We start from the raw sequence: 15511 nt of genomic DNA on the forward strand, positions 1-15511 counted from the left end.
CGCTTTACAATTTGTACACATTATCATCCCTGTTCCCATTGGGGCCCACATTCTAAATTCCCTATCAGTATGTCTTTGGTGTGTGGGAGGAAATCGGAGAACCCGGAGGAAACCCACGCAAACACGGAGAGAACATGAAAACTCCTTGCAGATGTTGTTCTTCGTGGGATTTGAACCCAGGACTTCAGCACTGCAAGGCTGCAGTGCTATCCACTGAGCCACCGTGCTGCCCCGTGCTAATTAACGGCATTCATTTTATAATTTTTTAATTATTTACAGCCCGTTACAGTAAAACTGGTATACTGTGTAACATGTAAAGAAAATGAAAATGCAATGTTTTGATGTTATAGCCATATTTTATCCACAACAGAACATAGAACACATGTCAGAAGCTGAACATTAGACATTTTTCCATTGTGTGTGAAAAAAAATTAGCTCCTTTAGAAAATGATGGCAGAAGCACATCTCAAAAGTTGCCATTGGGTTAACAAAAGGACCAAAAATAATTTGGTTCTAAGGAAAAGCAGCTGTGGGATCAATTTTCAAATAAGTTACATGACTGTATAAAAAAAGCATGTTGGAGAAGCAGATTCTCTCAGAAGCAAAATTGGTGACCAATCTAGGAACAACTGAAAATATTTCCCCAATGTAAAATTTCAAAGACTTTGAATATCTCCTCATGTACAATACGTAATATTGAAAGATTCATATTGTGCTAATCACTCTTTGGCCTCAGGAACACTTCCACAAATCTTAGTCTGTGAGAACAGTTCGTCGTGCAATAAACAAATGCAAGTTAAAATTCTTTCCCGCAAATAAGTCTATATCTACACAATCCTGAAATCCTTGGTAGCCATGTCCTACTGACTCAAGGAGAGGGACCATCCAGCATGCCATCAGCTCACTGTTGGGGATGCATTAACCCCTTCATGACCCAGCCTATTTTGACCTTAATGACCTGGCCGTTTTTTGCAATTCTGACCAGTGTCCCTTTATGAGGTAATAACTCAGGAACTCTTCAACGGATCCTAGCGGTTCTGAGATAGTTTTTTCGTGACATATTGGGCTTCATGTTAGTGGTAAATTTAGGTCAATAATTTTTGCGTTTGTGAAAAAAATGGAAATTTTGGCGAAAATTTTTAAAATTTCGCAATTTTCAAATTTTGAATTTTTATTCTGTTAAACGAGAGTGTTATGTGACACAAAATAGTTAATAATTAACATTTACCACATGTTTACTTTACATCAGCACAATTTTGGAAACAAAATTTATTTTTGCTAGGAAGTTATAAGGGTTAAAATTTGACCAGCGATTTCTCATTACAACGAAATTTACAAAACCATTTTTTTTAGGGACCACCTCACATTTGAAGTCAGTTTGAGGGGTCTATATGGCTGAAAATACCCAAAAGTGACACCATTCTAAAAACTGCACCCCTCAAGGTGCTCAAAACCACATTCAAGAAGTTAATTAACTCTTCACGTGCTTCACAGCAGCAGAAGCAACATGGAAGGAAAAAATGAACATTTAACTTTTTAGTCACAAAAATGATCTTTTAGCAACAATTTTTTTTATTTTCCCAAGGGTAAAAGGAGAAACTGGACCCCAAAAGTTATTGTACAATTTGTCCTGAGTACGCCGATACCCCATATGTGGGGGGGAACCACTGTTTGGGCGCACGACAGGTCTCGGAAGGGAAGGAGCGCCATTTGAATTTTTCAATTAAAAATTTGCTCTAATCTTTAGGGGACACTATGTCGCGTTTGGAGAACCCCCGTGTGCCTAAACATTGGAGCACCCCCACAAGTGACCCCATGTTGGAAACTAAACCCCCCAAGGAGCTTATCTAGATGCATAGTGAGCACTGTGAGCAATTTCTTCTGAGTACACCGATACATCATATGTGGTCACAAACCACTGTTTGTGCACACGGCAGGGCTCGGAAGGGAAGGAGCTCCATTTGACTTTTTGAATGAAAAATTAGCTCCAATCATTAGCGGACACCATGTCGCGTTTGGACAGCCCCTGTGTGCCTAAACATTGGAGCTCCCCCACAAGTGACCCCATTTTTGAAACTATACCTCCCATGGAACTAATCTTGATGTGTGGTGAGCACTTTGAACCCCCAAGTGCTTCACAGAAGTTTATAAAGCAGAGCCGTGCAAATAAAAAATCATTTTTCTTTCCTCAAAAATTATGTTTTAGCAAGAATTTTTATATTTTCACAAGGGTAACAGGAGAAATTGGACCCCAAAAGTTGTTGTCCAGTTTGTTCTGAGTACGCTGATACCCCATATGTGGGGGGTAACCACTGTTTGGGCACACGTCAGGGCTCGGAAGGGGAGTAGTGACGTTTTGAAATGCAGACTTTGATGGAATGGTCTGCGGGCGTCACGTTGCGTTTGCAGAGCCCCTGATGTGCCTAAATTGTAGAAACCCCCCACAAGTGACCCCATTTTGGAAACTAGACCCCCCCCCCAAGGAACTTATCTAGATGTGTGGTGAGCACTTTGATCCCCCAAGTGCTTCACAGAAGATTATAAAGCAGAGCCGTGAAAATAAACTTTTTTTTTCCACAAAAATAAGTATTTAGCCCCCTATTTTTTTTTTTTTACCAAGGGTAACAGGAGAAATTAGACCCCCAAAGTTGTTGTGCAATTTTTCCTGAGTACGGCGATAACCCATATGTTTGGGTAAACCACTGTTTGGGCGCACGTTGGGGCTCGGAAGGGAGGGAGCGCCATTTGACTTTTTGAACGCAAGATTGGCTGAAAATCAGTGGTGGCACCATGTCGCGTTTGGAGACCCCTGATGTGCCTAAACAGTGGAAACCCCTCAATTCTAACTCGAACACTAGCCCCAACATACCCCTAACCATAACCCTAACCCCAACACACTCCGAACCCTAATTCCAACCCTAACCCTAATTCCAACCCTAACCCTAATTCCTACCCTAACTCTAATTCCAACCCTAATCCTAAGGCTATGTGCCCACGTTGTGGATTCATGTGAGGATTTTTCCGCACAGTTTTTGAAAAATCTGCAGGTAAAGCGCACTGAGTTTTACCTGCAGATTTACCACGGATTTCCAGTGTTTTTTGTGCGGATTTCACCTGCGGATTCCTATTGAGGAACAGGTGTAAAACGCTGCGGAATCCGCACAAAGAATTGAGTGCAGAAAATATAACACAGCATTTCTGCGTGGTATTTTCTCTGACGCCCACGACGGCACCACGGAGAGAGGGGATCCGCCCACCAAGGACAGGAAACCTACAGATAAAAAAGGCGGTACCTCTCTCCTGCATCAGTTGGTTTCCTGTCCTTGATGGGAGACCTACAGATCCACCTCCGTCAGAAGGAAAGATTCTCCGTGGGAATTCCGGGGCCAATCAGCCAATCCAGGCAGCGGGGGTCCCCCTGCCTCGGCTAGATGTGGTGACCCGAAGCGCCACCGCTAGGGGCTGGTAGGCCTTTTTAGGGTGTGCGGAGAGAGGTGGCAGGACCAGGCCACCTCTCTAGGAAGACTCACCAGCAGCAGCCGTGTCCAAGATTTATCTATGGATAGGAGCGATGTGGCTCCCTGGCGTCAGTCTGCAGCCTGAGCTCCCGGGAGTTCAGTGGAGTCAGCGTGCAGTAAGTGCGCTGCGCCATGTTGCCCCGTCTGCGCACGGGCGGGAGGAGACGAGATTTCAAGCGGCAGGGGCTTGCGCGCACGAGCGCTGCGATCCTCGCCTAGTGCGCCTTCGCGGCCGTTGGAGAACTGCGCAGGCGCGGGATTTTGTGCTCGGGCCCGATCTGCGCAGGCGCGGGATTCCAGGCGCAAGGCGAACTGCGCATGCGCAAAAAAAATAAAAAAAATTAAAAATGGCGCCTTCCACCGCTATTTTAGCAGGTGCATCTAGGGGCAAAAACGCTTCCAAGATGGAGACCGGCCAGTGCTCACCTGTGAGCGATGTGGAGCAGGTATCTCCCCTGCCCAGGGCATCTCCACAACCGACGCCGCAGCAGAAGCGACGAAACTAGAAAGGACACCAGGACTCTACCGGAGGGCGTTCTGGATCTCTGCGCAGCAAAGAGTCCAGCATAGCGTCCGGCTCAAGGGATAAAGCGAACATGAATCGTGCCCAACCGGTATTTATGGGACCATAAGGTGGTGAGTGATCTTCGTGAATGTTAGCGATAGTGAGAGTCTAACTTTGTGTCTTTTACCGTAGGGGAAGAAAAGCGCAAGTAAAACTAAACATAACATATGTGCCCTATGTAAAGAAGATCTTCCATCTTCATGGGACAAAAGACTTTGCAGTATTTGTATTCAGCAGACCGTGTCAGAAGGCCTTCCCGGGTTTGCAGCAGATCTCAAAAACCTGATTAAAGTCCAGGTAGAGGAAACCTTTAAATCCCTCAAAGGAGGAAAAAAGAGAAGGAAGACTGAGCACAGATCTCCATCTCCTGAATCGGGTGATTCGGGGGAAGATATGGATTCAGACTCATCTAATTCTTCCTCCTCATCATCATCTTCATCTTCATCTTCCTCGGGAGTCCGTAGTTGCTTTCCTATAGAAGAAACTGATAGTCTAGTTAAGGCCGTTAGAAACACTATGGGGCTGGCAGATCCTCACCCCAAAATATCCGTTCAAGACATAATGTTCGGGGGGCTTGACCAGAAAAAGAGAAGGGCCTTTCCCCTTAATGAAAAAATTCAGTCTTTGATTAAAAAAGAGTGGAAAAAGTCTATAAGAAAGTCGCTACTGACTCCGAAAAAGAAGTACCCGTTCGATGACCAATCCTGTTCCTTCTGGGATAAGGCACCTAAACTGGATGTGGCAATTGCTAAGGCATCCAAAAAATATGCCCTTCCATTTGAGGATATGGGGGTCTTAAAAGACCCAATGGACAAGAAAGCAGATGGCTTCCTCAGAGGTTCATGGGAAGCGGCTGGTGGAGGCCTTAAACCAGCAGTCGCTGCCGCATGTACATCCCGCTCCCTGATGGTATGGCTAGACCAATTGGAAAGCCAGCTCAAAAACAGGGCATCCCGAGACTCAATTTTAAATATGTTGCCCGTTATGCGTGGAGCTGCCGCCTTCATGGCAGATGCCTCGGCGGACTCAATCAAATTATCCGCTAGGTCAGCAGTGTTTTCTAATGCCACAAGACGGGCCCTCTGGCTAAAATGTTGGCCAGGAGACCTCGAGACCAAGTCTAAATTATGCACCATCCCCTGTGAAGGAGAGTTCCTATTCGGGCCCACTCTAGATGATATACTAGAGAAAGCGGGGGATAAAAAGAAATCTTTTCCCTCCCTGGGTTTCCCTTCATACAGAAGGCCCTTTCGGAGCAAGAGGTTCTTCCGAAGGAAGCCCGGAAAAAACTAGGATAGATGGGAGGACAAGCGAAACAAAAACAAGGGTTTCATCTTCAACAAAAACCCTAACGATAACAAAAAACCCGCACAATGAATGCTTGCCCCAGGTGGGGGGAAGACTGGCCCTTTTCCTCTCAGCCTGGGAGAATATTACCAACAGTCCTTGGGTATTGAACATAATAAGATCCGGACTGAAATTGAAATTTCAAAAACCCCCTCACCCCTCGTTCAGGACGACTTCACTAAGATCTTTGGAGGAAGAGCAGCTAGCATTAGAGAAAGAAGTCATGGGACTGGTAAACAAAGGGGTTCTCATGGAAGTTCCCCTTCAAGAAAGAGGTCAAGGGTGTTACTCCCCTCTGTTCCTGAGAAAGAAGCCGGACGGTTCATTCAGGACTATCATAAATCTGAAAGAGTTAAACAAATTCCTAGAAATCCAGCCGTTCAAGATGGAAACAATAAAAACCTCAATAAAAATGCTGTTTCCACTGTGTTTCATGGTAGTCCTGGATCTAAGGGACGCCTACTATCACGTCCCTATCCACAAAGATCACCAAAAATTCCTAAGAATAGCAGTCTATATAAGGGGGGTGGTATACCATTTTCAATTCTTGGCCCTACCTTTCGGGCTGGCTATAGCCCCGCGGGTCTTCACGAAAATAGTTGCGGAGGTAATGGCTCACCTGAGGGAGCAAGATACCCTGATAGTACCATACCTCGACGATTTTTTGATAATAGGTTCCTCTCCACAACACTGCGAGGAACAGCTGAAAACAATCAGACATTCTCTGGAAAAACTGGGCTGGCTAGTGAACTTAAAGAAATCCAGATTACCATGCCAGATCCAGGAGTACCTGGGTCTCACTCTGGACTCTATAAAACAAGAATGTCGCCTTCCAGGGGAAAACATCCAAAACATCATAAATCTGGTATCCAGAAGGCGAGACACCCCCTCCATAACACTGCGCCAAGTGATGTCCCTCCTGGGATCCATGACGGCCTGCATCCCGGCAGTCCAATGGGCTCAATTACACTCAAGGGAACTTCATTGGCAAATCTTGTCAGAAGAAGTCTCTCTAAAAGGGAATTTAGAAGGTCAGCTCATTTTATCTCCAAACACAATTCAGTCTCTAGGCTGGTGGACATCGCTAGGCAATCTTTCTCAAGGAATCCCGTGGGTGACTCCAGTATCCCAGGTAGTAACAACAGACGCGAGTCCCAGCGGGTGGGGGGCTCACCTGAACGACCTGTTAGCTCAGGGGAATTGGCCTCCATATCTGAAAATAGCGTCCTCCAATATGAAAGAACTATTGGCAGTCAAATTTGCACTATTAGAGTTCCTGGGGCCCCTTCGGTCTCACCATGTCAGAATCATGTCAGACAACAAAGTGGTGATAGCATATCTGAATCACCAAGGGGGTACCCGTTCTCGGAGTCTGATGGAGATAACCAGCTCAATCTTCCACATAGCCGAATCCAACCTTCAATCCCTATCGGGCCTGCATATAAAGGGGGTAGACAATTTCAGAGCAGACTACCTAAGTCGCTCTCGCTTGAAGCAGGGGGAATGGGAGCTGAATCAGTCGGTGTTCAGTCAAATCTCGGTAAAATGGGGCACACCAAACATAGACCTCTTCGCAAACCATCTAAACAAAAAAGTGAACACCTTTTGCTCAATAACACCGGGGGGGGGAACCCTGTTTCCCTAGATGCGTTCCTGATACCCTGGAACCATCAACTAGCATATGCGTTTCCCCTTATTGCTCTCATTCCAGCGGTGCTGAGGAAGATTCGGGAGGACAGGGCTCACATAATCTTGATCGCCCCATTCTGGCCGAAAAGGCCTTGGTTTTCCTGGATGATGAGAATGTCCATCTCCGATCCATGGGTACTTCCGGATCTCCCGAACCTTCTCTCCCAAGGCCCAGTTCATCATCCACAGGTGGCAAGTTTGCACTTGACAGCTTGGCATTTGAAAGGGAGCTACTAGAAAGCAGGGGGTTTTCTCCAGGGCTAGTATCTACACTGTTGCAAAGTAGAAAACCCGTTACAACCAGACAATATGGGAAAGTATGGAAAAAATTCCTTTCATCTTCAGGCTTCAAAATGGGGGAGGGCGTCCCTCTTAATGCCATTCTGGAGTTTCTGCAGAATGGGTTAGAGTTGGGTCTGGCCACAAACACCTTGAAGGTTCATGTAGCGGCTCTAGGAGCTCTGTTCAACTATGATTTAGCAGGAAATAGATGGATATCTAGATTCATCAAAGCAGCCGGTAGATCAAGGCCTCTACCCGTGAAATCTACCCCTCAGTGGGATTTAAATTTAGTTCTTAGAGCATTATCTAAACCTCCCTTCGAACCCTTAACGGATGCTTCAGTCAAAATCTTATCCCTAAAAACTTCCCTGCTAGTCGCACTCACTTCCGCACGTAGGGTCAGTGATATCCAGGCCCTATCCGCCAACCCCCCTTTCACGCAAATCCTGGATGATAGGGTCATCCTAAAAACTGACCCTGCGTATCTCCCAAAGGTGGCATCCCGTTTTCATAGGACACAAGAAATATCTCTGCCCTCCTTCTGTCCTAATCCCAAAAACAAAGAGGAAGAGGCGTTACATGCATTAGATGTAAGGAGATGCCTGATACATTACATAGAAGCCACTAGGGAGAGTAGGGAGGATTCCTCTCTCTTTGTGTGTTTCCAGGGTCCCCGGAAGGGGAAGAAAGCATCTAAAGGCACCCTGGCAAGATGGATTACAGAAGCCATCAGCCTGTCATACTCGGCGAGTGGCGTACCCGTTCCGGGAAATATCAAGGCACACTCAACAAGAGCAGTGGCAACCTCTTGGGCGGAGAAGGCCGGAGCTTCTATTGAGCGGATATGTAAAGCTGCTACCTGGTCTTCACCGTCCACTTTCTATAGGCACTATAGATTGGACCTTACCTCCTCTTCAGACCTTACCTTCGGTAAAAGGGTTCTGGAAGCAGTGGTCCCTCCCTAATGTACAAATCTCTGCAAATCTCTCCGTGGTGCCGTCGTGGGCGTCAGAGAAAAATACAGTTCTTACAGATAACGGTATTTGTCTGAGCCCACGACGGCACCCGTACATTCCCTCCCTTCACTTCCTGGGTGTGCACATGAATATAGTGCCTTATGCTAATGGTATAATAGTCACGCGGTATCTCATGTTAAGTATTTAGGTAATGTTAAAAGCAAGTCTCTGTTCATAGTCTCCCATCGTTCTCTAGTAAACAACTGATGCAGGAGAGAGGTACCGCCTTTATCTGTAGGTTTCCTGTCCTTGGTGGGCGGATCCCCTCTCTCCGTGGTGCCGTCGTGGGCTCAGAAATACCGTTATCGGTAAGAACTATATTTTTCCGCACCATGGGCACAGCGGATTTGGTTTTCCATAGGTTTACATGGTACTGTAAATGTGATGGAAAACTGCTACGAATCCGCAGCGGCCAATCCGCTGCGGATCCGCAGCCAAATCCACACAGTGTGCACATAGCCTAATTCTAACCCTAGCCCTAACCCTAGCCCTAACCCTAGCGCTAACCCTAGCCCTAACCCTAGTTCTAACCCTAACCCTAGTGGAAAAATAAAAGTAAATATTTTTTCTTTATTTTATTATTGTCCCTACATATGGGGGTGATAAAGGGGGGTCTATTTATTATTTTTTTTATTTTGATCGCTGTGATAGAACCTATCACAGCGATCAAAATGTACCTGGAACGAATCTGCCGGCGGGCGCCCATGGAGCAGACTGACGGACACCGGGAGGGACACCGGAGGTCGGTAAGTATGAGGGGGATCCCGGACTGCGGGGGGAGTGGAGGACAGCAGATGACAGGACGGTGGGTAGGAGATTGGTGGCGGGGGGCAGATCGTAATCTCCAGCCATGGCTGATGCTAAACATAAGGATGAATGACCTCGGGGAGATCAAAACATCCAACACCGCGGAGACACCATCACGTGTTTCTCAACGCAGTGATCCAGAACACTGCTCCCATCCCTTATGGGAAATATGCAAATGCATGTAGAAAAGCCACGGAGACACCATCACGTGTTTCTCAACGCAAGCAATGAATAGCCAGGTCTTTCACCGGGAAGGAACAACCACGGGAAGGGCAGCATCCAATAAAGGAAAACCACCTATGCCAAAACATGGTATCCATCCACAGAGATGAGAAACACGTGATGGTGTCTCCGCAGTGTTGGATGTTTTGATCTCCCCGAGGTCATTCATCCTTATGTTTATAGCCTTTTCACTAGGCACTGCTCCTAATAGCCAGTTTCCTACTCCACACTGATGAGGGGCAAATACCCCGAAACCGCTGTCTGTTGATGGATACCATGTTTTGGCATAGGTGGTTTTCCTTTATTGGATGCTGCCCTTCCCGTGGTTGTTCCTTCCTGGTGAAAGACCTGGCTATTCATTGCTTGCGTTGAGAAACACGTGATGGTGTCTCCGCGGCTTTTCTACATGCATGATGCTATTGCAGCATCGGCCATGTCTGGATTGTAATATTTCCCCAATTTTCATTGGTGAAATATTATCGCTCTGATTGAAAGTGAAACATCACTTTCAACAGCCAATCAGAGCGATCGTAGCCACGGGGGGGGAAGCCTCCCCCCATGGGCTCAAGTACCACTCCCCCTGTCCCTGCAAGTCAGGTGAAATTACAGTTAACCCTTTCACCCGGCCTGCAGGAGCGCGATCCGACCATGACGCATATGCTGCGTCACAGGTCGGATTGGCACAGGTTTTCATGACGCATACGCTGCGTCAAAGGTCGTTAAGGGGTTAAGGCATAGAACTTGCACATCTATCAATGCTGAGCATTATATAAAGTTTTTAGAAAATTTATTCCTAACTATTTCAGGACAGATCTTGCCTATTTCTGCAAAGACCATATACAGCATCTATCACCACCTCATAGTTTCACAGAAGAGTTTAGGGGATGAATTGGCTGCCTAAAGTCCATACCTTTTTACCAATACTGGGCGCCAGGAAAGGTCAGAGAGGCCCGACGCATGCGCACTGCAATACTTTGCTCAACAGGGCAGGCAAAGTGCGCCGGTGCCGCAGCGTGAAGACAAGAAGAGGACGTCCTCATAAGAAGATGGGAGGCCCCGGACCGCGACGCCCATCGGACCAGAACCGCAGCGGGACCGCCCCGGGTGAGTATAATCTAACCTCTTTTTCTCATCTTTCAGGATACATCGGGGGCTTATCTACAGCATCACAGAATGCTGTAGATAAGCCCCTGATGCCAGTGGGTGGCAGGTTCCCTTTAATGTGCGTCACCCTGCATCCCAGCTGATCAGCAGTTATAAGTGCAAGCAGCGGCTCAATTACAGAGCTGTTGCATCTCCTGATAGTGGCTGTGGCCAGGTACTGCACATCTGCCCTCTGTTCAAATTAATAAGGGGCGGATGTGCAGAACACGGCTGCAGCCACTATCCGGAGACTGAGCAGTTCCAGACTCTGCCCGCACCTAGAGCAGGGGTACCTAGAGTGGGTTCACCCCCACTGATCAGACCTTGATGACCTATTACACAGATAGATAGGTCATCAATTTAAAAGTAGTGGACAACCTCTTTAACCCCTTAACGACTGCCGCTACGCCTTTTAATGGCAGCAATTAAGGGTACTTATGCCTCAGCTATGCTTTTTAACGGCATTTTTCCGGGGTCTCTGTTACCAGGGGGTAGCTGAGACCCCAGAGAACATGATTCGGGTTGCTTTTTATCGACCCCAGTGTTGCATTCGCCTGCATTTCCCCATGAAGTCCCCTTGCTGCCGGCGTCTTCTTCTGGAAAGAAAATGGCGGGCACATGCACGGTCTGCCCGCCGAGATCGGCCAGCCGGCACCCGGCAACAATAGGGTGTATCAAAAAATCAAACCCCTTGGGTAAAAATAATAATGTAAAAATTTTTTTTATTTATTTCCTTCTTTCCGTTAGGGTTGGGCTAAAGTTAGGGTTGGGATTACTGTTAGGGGTGTTTGGGGTTAGGGTTGGGATTACCGTTAAAGATGTGTTGGGGTTAGGGTTGGAGTTGGAATTCGGGGGTTCACTGTTTAGGTACATCAGGGGGTGTCCAAACGCGATATGGCGCCACCATTGATTCCAGCCAATTTTGCGTTCAAAAAGTCCTACCATGCGCCCAAACAGTCGCTTTCCCCCACATACGGGTTATTGGCGTACTCAGGAGAACTTGCACAACAAATTTTCTCCTGATAGCCTTGTGAAAATAAAAAAAAGAATTGGTTCCAAAGTAATTTTTTGTGAAAAAAGTAAAATGTTCATTTTTTCCTTCCACATTGGTTCAGTTCTCGTGAAGCACCTGAAGGATTAATAAACTTCTTGAATATGGTACTGCGCACCTTGAGGGGTGCAGTTTTTAGAGTGGTGTAACTTTTGGGTACTGTCTGTTATATTGAACTCTTCTCTCCTTCCTCCCCCCCCCCCCCCCCCCCCCCAAAAAAAAAAAAATAAAAAAAAAAAAATAAAATAAATAGTTTGCTAAAAGAGAAATCGCTGGTCAACTTTTAACCCTTATAACGTCCTAACGAAAAAATTTTGCCCAAATTGTGCAGATGTAAAGTTGACATGTGGGATATGTTATTTATTAACTATTTTGTGACACCACTCTCTGATCTAAGGGTGCAAAAATTAAAAGTTTGAAAATTGTAAAATTTTTGCCAAATATGTGTTTTTCATAAATAAACGCAAGTCATATTGAAGTCATGTTACCACTGACATGAAGTACAATATGTCACAAAAGACTGTCTTAGAATCAGTGGGATTTGTTGAAGCGTTCTAGAGCTATAACCTCATTAAGTGGCAGTGGTCGAATTGTAAAAATTGGCTTGGTTATGAAGTACCAAATTGGCTGTCACCAAGGGGTTAATGTCCAAATAAGCTGGTTGATATGAAGCCTTTGCCTGAAATCGCACAGCATAGAGGTCCATCAGTTTGGCAGAGGGTGACGGTGCTGGGCACTGGGAGTAAGGGCTCATACTCGCATGCGAGAAACTCTGATGAGTCTCGCACGTCAATACCCTGCACTGCACCCGGCACTCAGGAGCGGAGCGTTCGGCTGCATGTATTGCTATGGGGCCGCACGCTCCGATCTGAGTGCCGGGTATTGACGTGCGAGACTCATTAGAGTTCCTCATATGTGTGAGTATGAGCCCTAAAGCTGGAGTAACAGGCTTCAGATCTACAGCTTCATTTGGATATTCAAATGAAGATCTCTCTGTAGTGAAGGAGCTAACTAATCATGTAAAGGTATTGCTGGACTTGTGTTTGGAAAAGCTTTGGTCTTATGAATAATTTGGGAGATTAAATCCTGCTGACAGATTCCTTTTAAAATAATGACAGAGCAAGTCCGTTCTGTTTCCAAACTAGAGTTTATTGCAGCTAGAAACAGGACTGTGTAGATTCAGCAGAGCCTCACCAACAACCAGGAGACGGCTCACCGGTGAGACCACCCTCACAGTTTAGAAAGCACTGGTGTAAATGAAACTGTAGATACTGTGAAAACAAGTAGTGTAAAAAGACCCCTTTTAATCAAGACTGATGGTTTGTGGCCAGTGTAGATGGGGAGTGTGCTAGAGTAAGACATACCAAATTCCCGAAGGGTTGTGTGCCACTTTTAATAATGTACACATAATTTGACGGCCACAATTGGCTGTGCTATCTTCTGGCTAAGCTTTGCCCACTTAAATAAAAAAATGCAAAAAATATGATGTCGCTGGCCTGAAACTGATGTACAACCATCAAAGGTTCCTAAATTTTTGCACAGCTAGGAGGCTGTGCAAAAACAATACGACAATTCACAACGTTTTACTCCATAATTCTTACAAAACTGTTTGTTCAATCTGTCTGAACTGCTGCTTTCTCTTTATAGAAATGGTTTTTCTGAATCTCCCAATGACAGCTGTGCAGACGAATCCCCTACAGTGAAGACCACCGCAATAAATGTACCTCATAAGAGTGAAACCAAAGATGAAAAAATGCAAAGGCTTCAAGAAACCTTCCCTCCAAGGACCAATGAAGAGTCATTACAAGTAATGAGTATCCACATGCATAATTGGCCTAAATACACGGTGGCTGTTTTCTTCCAGAACCAGTTGTCCTTAGGCTGTGTGGTTATAAGAGCTTCGGCATTGAAGTGAATGGCGCTGAGCTGTAAAACCACAAAGAACAATGCACCAATGAGTTCAGTTTCCGGAAGGATACAGACCATGGGCCCAATTCATTATTTGCATTTTTTTTTGTCAATTTTTTTTTTTCTTTTTTTTTTCTTATTTTTCTTCAAAATATCATACATGGTTCATGAATTTTGAGAGAAATTATTTTTATTCTTTTCAATATGTTTTTTTTTTTTTGTTCGAAAAGTCACGTTCCACCAAAACATTAAAATTTGCATTATAAAAATCTAGGCTCGCATAATCACTCTAGGGAGATAAGAGTATATTTGTTCTCCCAAAAAATGCCTTTTTAAAACATGTAGAGACCCCTAACCCCACCCAAAATAACAAACATAAGAAACATAAACAAACATAATAAGAAGAAGAAAAAACAGGAGAACACATAAAATGGACTTAAAAAATGCACAAATTTAAAAAGAGAGTTTAACTAATAAAAAAACAGGCTAAAAGACCCAAATCTAGGCAAGAAATACAACAATCGGTCTTATGTTTTTACAGTCATAATGTTTCCTCAGTTCTCAGAGCAGGTACAAATCGTGTGAACCCTTTTTTATGCATTTAAATAGCTACAGCACCATTAGGCTATGTCTATAGAGCTTTTCAGATATTGTCCCTTTTAACCTGAATTGGGTTTGAAAAAATTCTTGCACATGTCACAGAAAAGCCCCAATATGTACGGAGCTGATTTTCAGTCTCAGAAACTTACAGTATGCTAATGTTCTCCTAACCTAATCCTCACATCAGACCCCAACAGGAGGAAAGCGTAGGATGTCTCCAACCCTTTCACTATCAGGTATTTTGAAAAATTTTGCGCATTCTGTACGCAGGACTTTTTTTTTTTCTACATGTACAAATAAAATAAGAATTACAAAATTAATGCTGAACCCCTGTTGTCTCTTGATAGATATAGGCTTGTTCATGCAATTTTGCCTGAGTCAAAATGCATAAAAGTTTGTGATTAAAGGGAACCTATCACCCCGTTTTTTAAAGATTAGATAAAAATAGTGTGAAATAGGGGCAGAGCTGGGCTTTACATTACTGCCTTTTTGGTGCCTTTACACCCCCGTTAGGCTGCCGAAATACCTTTGTGAAGTGGCCGTTTTCTGCTGTCACTCAAGTTGGTCAGGTCGGATGGGCGTGGTCACAGCGCTGTTTCTCCCCCAGATCAGGCTCATCATTACGTTGGTGGCGTAGTGGTGTGCGCATGTCAAAAGAGAAGATCCACTGCCCAGGAGATTCAAAACAGCGCGGTCTTCGCTATTCGCCGTTTACCGGTGGGCGCGGCCATCTTTCCTGTGGCCGCGCGTGCGCAGATGGAGCGCTCTGCTACCCGGGGCTTCAGGAAAATGGCCGCGGGATTCCGCGCGTGCGCAGATGGAGATCGCGGCGGCCATTTTCCTGAAGCCCCGGGCAGCAGAGCGCTCCATCTGCGCACGCGCGGCCACAGGAAAGATGGCCGCGCCCACCGGTAAACGGCGAATAGCGAAGACCGCGCTGTTTTGAATCTCCTGGGCAGTGGATCTTCTCTTTTGACATGCGCACACCACTACGCCACCAACGTAATGATGAGCCTGATCTGGGGGAGAAACAGCGCTGTGACCACGCCCATCCGACCTGACCAACTTGAGTGACAGCAGAAAACGGCCACTTCACAAAGGTATTTCGGCAGCCTAACGGGGGTGTAAAGGCACCAAAAAGGCAGTAATGTAAAGCCCAGCTCTGCCCCTATTTCACACTATTTTTATCTAATTTTTAAAAAACGGGGTGATAGGTTCCCTTTAAGAGTCTTGAGTCACACAGAAATGTACTGTCTACTTTGGATAGTTTTACTAAATCGCCACAGATGAAAGAACAAAAAAAAGCAAATTTAAGGGAACCTGTCACCAGGTTTGGCCGATAAGAGATACGGCCGTCACCTTT

At 45.6% G+C, this 15511-nt stretch overlaps 1 protein-coding gene across 1 annotated transcript in view; it reads left to right on the plus strand.

Moving 5' to 3' along the window:
- Positions 1 to 15511, plus strand: part of SMARCAD1 (SNF2 related chromatin remodeling ATPase with DExD box 1) — a 166328-nt gene that overhangs the window by 53050 nt on the left and 97767 nt on the right. The window contains exon 4 of the mRNA XM_077277264.1: positions 13288 to 13447. Coding sequence (XP_077133379.1) covers positions 13288 to 13447 — 160 coding nt within the window. The remainder of the gene's footprint in view (positions 1 to 13287; positions 13448 to 15511) is intronic.

Source organism: Ranitomeya variabilis, chromosome 1 (genome assembly GCF_051348905.1).
Source record: "Ranitomeya variabilis isolate aRanVar5 chromosome 1, aRanVar5.hap1, whole genome shotgun sequence".
Taxonomy (NCBI): Eukaryota; Metazoa; Chordata; class Amphibia; order Anura; family Dendrobatidae; genus Ranitomeya; species Ranitomeya variabilis.